Here is a 10058-nt window from a genome sequence, read left to right as displayed (position 1 = left end):
CTCCCTCTCTCTCTCTGAACAACCCCCAGATCAAAACAAATAATGAAATTATTGTTTAAGGAGGAGGGACTGGGAGGAGAGTAGGGAGGGGAAACTTTGGTCTGGATGTTAAAAAATAAACAAACAAAAAATATTTTTTTAGAATTCCATACACGAATACTGTATTTACATTATTTCTACCCTTCTTCTAACACCTTTAATTCTTTCCTTGATACCTAATCCATATTAATTTCATGACCTCTTTTTATATAATTACTGTTGTTACATTCGTGTGTGAGTGTGCGTGTGTGTGTGTGTGTGTGTGTGTGTGTGTGTGTGTGTAAAACTCACTGAATCCAAGACCATTTGGAATTTTATAACCTATTGCAGCCAAATGATTTTAATTTAGTTCCTCAAAAACATTGGCACCATCCAGTGTTTTTAAGGCACTAAATTAGAAACATTTGGTTGCAACAGTTTTCTTTTTATAATCAGTTTTCTTTTTATAACCAAATAAATTAAATGTCATGATGACATGACCATCAGGAATAGACTCTTAACCCTCTGGAACCATAAGCCACAAATCAAACTCTTCTGTTTATTTTTTTACCGGTTGCCTCGGTATGGTGTTTTGTCACAGCAATAAAAAAGTAGCTAGGACAGAGCCCATATCTACATATCACATACAAATAACAAATCATTAATATATTTATAGTTTAAGTATTTGATACAGATGCTGAAGGTAACATAAATGTTATATTACAAACTGTATAGTGCTTCATGTGACTTATACTGAAGTTTAAATCCTAACTGAAATATTACTGAGATTTATTCTTTTACTGGGCAATTTAGGATTCCTATTGCCTTCTTGGAGACCTAGTTTCTGTACCACTCTTTACTTCTATAATTATTCAAGCCATTTCTGGCAAAGAAATACTGTTTTGCTCATGAAATTATAATGTCAGTTTTTTGTTAGGTATGGATTACAGATGATCTGTCCTACAATTAACTGAGAATATAGAAAAAAATTATTATATTAGATTTTAAGACACTTTCCAGGGACTTACAGATACTATCGAGAGAATTTTATCAAGGCAATGGTGAACATGTCTCTCCAATTATCAATGTAATGTTAAAATAATGCTGTAATGGACTTTCTTTATCCCTCCAGCTTCAAAATAATGACATAGAGACTTATTATTAAGTATGAAAGTTTGGCCTTAGCTTAGATTTGTTCTGAACCAGCTCATACAACTTAAAATAACCCATTTATATTAATCTACATTCTGCTACATGGCTTGTTACTTCTCCTCTATAGAGTATGTCTCACTTCCTCCATGTCTCTCTAGTGAATCCTCCTAACCTCTCAGATTCTTTCCCAGAGTTCCTCTTTCTCTTCATAAGTCCTGTCTATCCTCTTCTGCCTAGATATTGGCCATTCATCTCTTTATTAAACCCATCAGAATGTGTCTTAGTCAGATGATGTAAAACAGACACATCTTTACACTGTGCAAACAGATTATCCCATACCAATATGCATAAAAATTTTGAAGTATAAAAGGCCAGAATGAAATTTTCTTCAAGAAAATCACATTCTATGCCAAAATATACATTAAAATACCATGTGTATTTTAGAAAACAAGCAAGATAGTATGCAAAGAAGGGTGCAGTATAAATTGCCATCTTAATTCATAAACATAAATGTCAGAAATCATGTAAAAAACATTTCTAATCATTCATTTTATGTCACTTAAGACAAAGTTTGTCTCTGAGTTAGGAGTTTGCTCAATAACATATAGTGAGGATTTACACAGATGGTAGGGAGTTGCACAAGCATAGCAATCAAGTTAAACCAGAGCCTTTTCATAGCTGTAAGCTAGGGAGATTGCTCAGTGGTTAAAGTACTTGCTGCAGAAGCATGAGGACTAATGTGTGTATCTCCAGAGTCCATTCAAGTGGTGATTAGCCATGGTGGCCCACCTATAACTCCATCTTGGGGCAGGGCAGCTGAAAACAGGATCCTTAGAGCAAGCTTGTCATCAAGACTTGTCATGCATTTGAGCTCAGATTTTGTCTGAGAAACCCTTCCTTGATCAGTAAATGAAGTAGAATAGCAATCAAGGATGATTCCCAACATCAAACTGATAATATTGAGCCTAATGGTAGAAAATATGTCTGAATATACTAAATAAATCACTGTTTTGTTACCCATAGCAACATACACTGAAAATAGTCTAAAGAGATGGTGTATACATTCAAGTAGATTTAAAGGTAACAAAAGTTAATAATGGGAGGGTATTTTTATAGGAATGCAACAGATAAAATGAATACATAACAAAGGAGAATTGTTAGATTAGTTTATGTGCTGTATATATTGTTTGAGTATCCCTGAAATTACTATGCCATGGAATGAGAATTCCCTCATAGACTCATATATTTGCATGCATAGTCCTCAACTGATAAACTGTCTGAAAGGATTGGGAGGTGTGGCCGCATTGGAATTAGGTGTGTCCTTGTTGGAGAAAGTCTGTTGCTTGGGGTGAGCTTCGAGGTTTTTTAAAGCTCATGACTGGCTCAATGTTTCTCTCTATCTGCTGTCTGTATTTCAGGATACAGCTCTCAGCTACTACTCCAGCACCATGCCTGCCTGCTGCCATGTTCCCTGCCCTGATGATGAGGGACTAACTTGCCTGAAGTTGTAAACAAGCCCCCAGTTAAATGCTTTCTTTAATAAAAATTGCTTGGTAATGCTGTCTTTTCACAACAACAGAACACTGACAAAAACATTCTAACTCATAGCAAAGAGGCTGGGAAGCCAGTAGCTGCTCAGTACATGACACAAGGTCTCTTAAGAGTTCAAACACAGAGCCAAGGACCCTGAGGAATTTCTGGAGGGTCCCAGATCTTCAGTCCATGTTGAAACTCAAACTTGCTCTGACACCACTCATGGAATCAGTAATGGCAGTAACAGGGAATGTGATAGAATATCCTGTAGAATGTCTGACAATCAGCATTGGTCAGTTGAATTTCTCATGTTAAGCTAGAATATAAGGGTTTGGGGGTACGGACTGAGAAAGGGCCTCAGAAATAGATGAAAAGAAGGAACAGAATGTCCTCAGTCTCCCTCTGCCTCTCAAATGCTAAGATGAAAGGAATATATCACTACCCCTGGTGGATTCCCAGCATTGAACAAAAAATATCAAAATGATAAAGTGCTTTTTTTCATGATATTGTATCAGAAAGATATGTTAGCTAACTATCTCTAGTGATAGTCATGTTCATCCATTGCTTAAAGTAGTAATAGCCACAATTCTACCCTGCTCATTTGAGTGTAAAACCAAATATGTAGCTAAAATAGGCTATCTCTGCATTCTTTTCTCTTCAAAAAAACAACAACAACAAAAAAAAACTCAAGAGCCAGACAGGATGGAGAACACCAAGAAAACAAAGTCCCCTAAATCAACATGAGCAAAGCTCATATGACATTGCAGAGGCTGAAGCGACAAGCACAAGGCTTGCTTGGGTCTGCACCAGGTCTTCTAAGTATATATTATGGCTTCCAGTTTATTGTCTTTGTGGGATTTATGAGTGTCTGAATGAGTGGGTCTCTAATTCTTGTGCCTTCTCTTGGTCTCTTTTCCTTCTGTTGGTTTGTCTTGTCCAACTTAAATATGATAGTTTTTGTTTCATCTGATTATATTCTATTTTGTTATTTTTTAAATAAATGAATGAAAACCTAGCCAATAGGTTAACAAATTAGCTATCATTTACACCTACTGCGAGAGGAAAAATCAATTTTTTCCAATAGAGTGAGATTGGGTATATCAATTACTCCAGACAGGCCTCAGGAGCACTTGAACAATGTACAATGAACTCTACAGTTTTTTTTAAATGTGCTTTTTTTTTTTTTTTTTTTTGAGACAAGGTTTCTCTGTGTAGCTTTGTGTATTCCCTGGAACTCACTCTGTAGCCCAGGCTGGCCTGCAACTCACAAAGAACTGCCTGCCTCTGCCTCCCAAGTGCTGGGATTAAAAGTGTGCACCACCACCACCCAGCTTAAATGTGCTTTTATTTAACTACAATTTGGTGGAATTTTTGGTTGTTTGCTTTTCTTTTTCAGTATTGTTTTCTTAGGTCTGATGTGTATTGTTTTTTGTTTGTTTGTTTTGTTTTTTGAAAATGCTTAAAGTTGGGTGGGTAGGAGGAGAGAAGATCTGGAAGGACTTTGGGGAGGGAAAGAAAATGTTCAAAATATTCGCATAAATTTTTAAAAATGTTTTAAATAATAAAATATAACAAAAAAGAAAGAAAAAGTGAAACTATGAAGTTTGTCTTGATGTAGCAGGAATCTTAAAAGTTCTTATTAATAAAATCAAACCTGGGGCCAGTTATTGGGGTGAAATGCTGGATGGTCAGAGAGACAGAACAAGCCACAGCTAACCTCACCTAGCCAACTTCTCAGCTGGTCTTGTTTCCTCAGACTGGAAGCTTCTGTGTCCTTATCCCAATGGCTCTCAGCTGAACTGCTGCTCGAAAGCCTGAACGCTTAACCAGCCAAATGCTTCTAGTTTCTGGTCCTCATGCCTTATATACCTTTCTGCTTTCTACCACCACTCCCTGGGATTAAAGGCTTGCTTTCTGGGATTAAAGGTGTGTGTCACCATGCCTGGCCATTTCCAATGTGGCCTTGAACTCACAGAGATCCAGAGGGATTTCTACCTCTGGAGTGCTAGGATTAAAGGAGTGAGTGCCACCATTTTCTACCCTTTGTATCTAGTGGCTGTCTGTTCTCTGACCCCAGATAAATTTATTAGGGTGCACAATATTTTGGGGAACATAATACCACCACAGTCTTCTTTTTAGTAAAAGATCATGTATGATTTCAGTAATTGTGAAAGCAGTTTGGGTTACAAATTTGATGGTGGAATTTTCCGTATGAAAATACATGACACAAGAGACAGCTTTGTAACTAAATGCAGTTGTGCAACCCACTAGGGAAAATGTCAGCTACAATAATCTCCAATCAGGGTGATGTACATAAGACTCAGGCTTCAGCACACTTTGTATTGTAAACACAGCTTTCAAGTTTTTCTCTATATTCTGACATTTCTTACATCATGGAAATAAAATCTCATTTTCCTGGCATTTTCATGCTATTCCAGTTCTGTTAAGAGCCTCTAGTTACTATTTAAATTGTATATTGATGATTGTAAATTAAAGACTCTGAGATTCATTAACCTTAAGAAATTCCCTGATAGTTAATCAAGAGCATCAGGTCTCAGGTGAGTGTATTTGACTTTCTTATCTTAAAATTCAGGTAGGAACATGTGGGCAGCTCATATGGAATACACTGAAAACTAAATAGTTCTTTGTGTGTGGCTGGTGACACTGACTTTTTATTAACAGGGAATGTTTATCAAATTTACTTTTTTATATTACAGAAACTAAAAATACTGAAATATAACTATAGAGATAATAATCACAGAAAGCAAATGGCATATTTGCTGATATTGTATTCAACTAGACTAGATTCAATTTAAACATAAACTTAATTCTAATTTATTGTTCTTTACAAATTTATTGAAAGTTCTAGGCATAAGATACTAAGCATTTTCTGAGTAACTTTTTGTTACTAGACTAACATAAGTATGGCTACCACTGTAAAAGATACCATTAGGATACTCAGATTGGATGGTACAGTGATGTATCAGAGCACAGTAAACAGCACTTGATGTTTAAGTTGTGTTAATCCTGTCCTATAAATTATTGGGAACAATGTAATCCTGATAGATTCCCAATGCCTGAAGTTGCTTATACCTTATGTGAATGTGCTGAGTTACTGCAATAATAATAATGGGATTAAGCACACAACCAGAACTTATTCCAAAATAAAGCTTAGAAGATTGAGAGATAGAGACAGAAACAGAGTTGTATTTCTGCTTCAGCCTTCTGTATGTATCTTCATTCATCCTCCTTCGTGTTACAGTATTTAATTTTGTCTTAGTGTTTTCAATCACATTCATCCCTGAAGGTTACCTCAGTATCAAGGAAAGGTTATTTATTTTTGACTAAGAAAATAGGAGATTTTCATCAGGCGATTGTTTAATGTACCACAGAGTATACTTTGTTCTATATTATTCATTTTAAGATGTTTCTATTCTGTTTATGTCTACATCTAATTATCTTTCTGTGCTGGTTAGGTTTATGTCAATTTGATACAAGCTAAAATCTTCTGATAGGCAAGAACCTCAATTAAGAAAATTTCTCCACATATCAGGTTGGTATGCCATGTTTTATTGATACCTATGGGAGATATGACCCTCTCTGAACATAAACAGAGGAGGAATAGTTTAAGGGAAGGGTGGAGAGGAGGCAGGTTTAGGGGAGGAGGGCAAACTGTGGTGAGGATGTAAAATAAATAGATGGATGGATGGATAGATAGTTAGATAGACAGACAGAAGAAAATTCCTCCACCAGGTGTGGTAGTACAAGCCTTTAATCCCAAGCACTTGGGAGGCAGAGGCAGGCAGATCTTTGTGATTTCAAGGCCCATCTGGTGTACAAAGTAAGTAGTGAGTTCTAGGAGACAGCAAGAATCTTGTGTCTAAAACCAAAAAAGAAAGAAAGAAAAAGAAGAAAGGAAGAAAGAAAATTTCTCCATAAGGTTGGCAAAAATACTCAATAAAATATTGGCAAACAGACTCCAAGAACACATCAAAACAATTATCCACTCTATTTGCAAATTAAAACAACCTCTTTGGTACTTATTATAATTCTTCAAGCCAAGAAAGGTCTTTTGCATATTAGTTCTGCCTCTCTGGCTTCTACCTGTCATAATTATTTGTTCCATAAATTCAATTTTCAGTTCTACACTAGTAATGCAGCAGATATTGAACTGTAAATAGAGGACTACACATTTCTGTGCTGCTTCTGCTAACAGTTTTACATACTCCAAAATCTCCTATAGTTTTTATAAAATAATGTCTTTTTTTTTTTTTGTCAGAGCTGAGGACCGAACCCAGGGCCTTGTGCTTGCTAGGCAAGCACTCTACCACTGAGCTAAATCCCCAACCCCGAGAATGGAAGAATGTAAAGCATTCTAAGTTTTGGATTCAGAAAGTTGTCCAATACCAAACAGTCAGCCCAGAGAGCATGTGTACAAGTAACAATATGTAGATTCATCAGGTTGTATTTTGGAATATGTATGTATAATATATGTACATACTTATAGACATGCAATAACAATTTGTGAAAAAAAAGTCATGGATTTGAAGAAAAGTGGAGCGGGGTATATGGGAGGACTTGAAGGGAACACAAGGAAAGGAGAAGCATTGTAATTAAATTATTTCAAAATTTAAAAAAAAAGAAATTTAATGGTGGAGCTAGAAAATGTCCTTTCTAAAAATGTCTAAAAATAATATACTATATATGTATGTATATACATATATATTATAATCTCAAAAACTAAATATTTAAAATTGTCACAATTGGGAAACTGGGTATGGGAAATAATGTTCTGATCAGTCTCTGTAGAAATGCAATGTATCTCTTCATTTTCTGTTTTTTCCTTTCTTTTCTGTCTACTATACATGAATGGTTTTTCTTTTTATCCCAACAGGGATCATGAGGTCAATGAAAGGAAATCAAAGCAACATACGGACGTTTATTCTCATGGGCTTTTCTGACTACCCAGAGCTACAGGTCCCACTCTTCCTGCTCTTCTTGCTCATCTACACCATAATAGTGGTTGGGAATGTGGGGATGATGATACTCATCCACACGAACCCCAAACTTCACACCGTCATGTACTTCTTCTTCAGCCACTTGTCCTTTGCTGATTCCTGTTATTCCACTGGAGTCACACCTAAACTCTTGGAGAACTTGGTTGTGGAGGATAGGACCATCTCTTTCTATGGCTGTATCTTGCAGTTTTCTTGTGCCTGCATTTTCGGTGTAGCGGAGACCTTCATGTTGGCAGCAATGGCTTACGACCGCTTCATGGCAGTTTGTAAACCCCTGCTCTATACTGCTGTTATGTCTCCCCAGCTGTGCACCTTTCTGGTGGCTGGATCTTATACATGGGGCATCGTGTGTTCCCTGACACTCACATATTTCCTTCTTGCACTATCCTATTGTGAATCTAGCGTCATCAATAACTTCATCTGCGACCACTCTGTCATTGCGTCTGTCTCCTGCTCAGACCCCTACACTAGCCAGACACTATGTTTTATTATTGCTGTTTTCAATGAGGTCAGCAGCCTGCTGATTATTCTGACATCATATGTGTTCATTTTCACCTCAGTTATGCAGATTCCTTCTGCTAGTGGGCGTCAGAAAACGTTCTCTACCTGTGCCTCCCACCTGACAACCATCACTATCTTCCACGGTACCATCCTCTTCCTCTACTCTAAAGCTTCCTGACTCATTGTTAAAGTAGCTTCTGTGTTTTACACTGTGGTGATTCCCATGCTGAATCCCCTGATCTACAGCCTGAGGAACAAAGTTGTGAAAGAGACAATCAGAAAATTAGTCCTCACCAAGTCTCATTGTCACCCCATTTCTTACATGTGTTATTTTATTCCTAAAACTTGATTTATTATACTATACAGTGCATCATTCCTGCAGTGCAATTTGTGATTAAAATAAATTAGTATTCTACCAATTGCTATGTCTCTGGAGACTTTTTGTGATGGTTAATATTTTAGTATATTAAAATTTAAGGTACTGTCTTGTAAACACATGAAAACTGAAAATAATAAATCTTGATACTCTGTTCTAATATTTCTCCATTATTTTAGTTATTTTATAATCTAAACGAAAATTTTATGTGTATATTTTCAAAATAAATGGATTCAGTTTATCAATGATGTGTAAATTTATCATGGGCTCAACAAAGTTGTATTTAAGAAATCGCTCTTCTAAGATAGCTTTACAAAGTGCTTCTATTTGAGTGTTTTGTAATCACTTTCTTCCCTACTGTGTCAAATGGGCAGGTTATATTCATTCATGAAAACTATATCATAATTAGAAAGCAAATAGTTGTAATAGTTGTTTTGTGTTCCCTAAATTTATGTCCAATGTTGCTGCAAAAATATTTGAATAAAAATGGCATTGGGATATTTAAGTAACAGAACTGTGGAATAAACTCACACATTTCTGCTCTTTAAAGTTTAAAATAATTCATTATAACGCTATTGAGACAATATAATTTGTTTCATTAATAGCAATAGGAGAATTGTAACTAAATAAAAAAGGACTTGAGTTTTATTTTATATTATACTCCAATATAAACTTGAATAGAGTTAGGCAGTGGTGGGGGCACATGCCTTTAAGCCCAGCACTCGGGAGGCAGAGCCAGGCAGATCTCCATGAGTTTGAGGCCAGCCTAGGCTACAGAGTGAGTTCCAGGATAGGCTCCAAAGCTACACAAAGATACCCTGTCTCGAAAAAAAAAAACAAAAAAAAAAAGAAAAGAAAAGAAAAATGAGAGAAAAAAAAGAAAAAAACCTTGAATATAATAGATGATTGTATACACAAAAAGCATAAAATATTAGCATAAGGGATAGAGTATTTTAAAATTTGGGGTGCAATTTTTTGATAAAATGAAAAATAACAGCCCATCAAACAATGAATGAGATCAATTTAATCTACATTAAAATTGGGGGTAAAGTTTTATTATTTAAAAATTATGTCATGAAGGAAATGAAGATAAGGTAAAGGGAAATTTCTCAGTTGTTAAAATCTTTGTTGTAGAATCATGAAATTTTTGTAATAACTTTGCTTCTCTTCTTTTGAATGTGCAGGTTATTTTATTACAATCAATCCACATGGGTCTATTAAATGCGTAACAGAATTTACTAAGATATAAATTGAGAAAATACACTCAAAAGTACAGAATGAAGTACACAGCTGAAGTCCTCTGATCTGACTGGCAGCAAATCCACCTCTCAGGCAGGAGCAGGGAGAAGAACATGTGACCCTTCTCCAACTCCTTATAATAAGTCACGCTAAAAAAAAAAAAAAAAAAAAAAAAAAAAAAAAAAAAAAAAAAAGAGGCCATGTACAAGGGCAGGAAGCAT

General features: G+C 35.8%; 1 protein-coding gene across 1 annotated transcript; it reads left to right on the top strand.

Annotated features, from left to right (window-relative positions):
* The first annotated feature begins 7782 nt into the window (after window positions 1-7782).
* Window positions 7783-8400, top strand: LOC128101864 (olfactory receptor 5D13-like). The gene has a single exon (XM_052725288.1). It carries the CDS (start codon window positions 7783-7785, stop codon window positions 8398-8400), a length of 618 nt encoding a protein of 205 aa, XP_052581248.1.
* The last annotated feature ends 1658 nt before the right edge of the window (window positions 8401-10058 follow it).

The sequence above is a fragment of the Peromyscus californicus genome, unplaced genomic scaffold (genome assembly GCF_007827085.1).
Source record: "Peromyscus californicus insignis strain IS unplaced genomic scaffold, ASM782708v3 Scaffold_7__1_contigs__length_154581171, whole genome shotgun sequence".
Classification (NCBI taxonomy): domain Eukaryota; kingdom Metazoa; phylum Chordata; class Mammalia; order Rodentia; family Cricetidae; genus Peromyscus; species Peromyscus californicus.
This window is presented reverse-complemented; position numbering and strand designations above follow the sequence as displayed.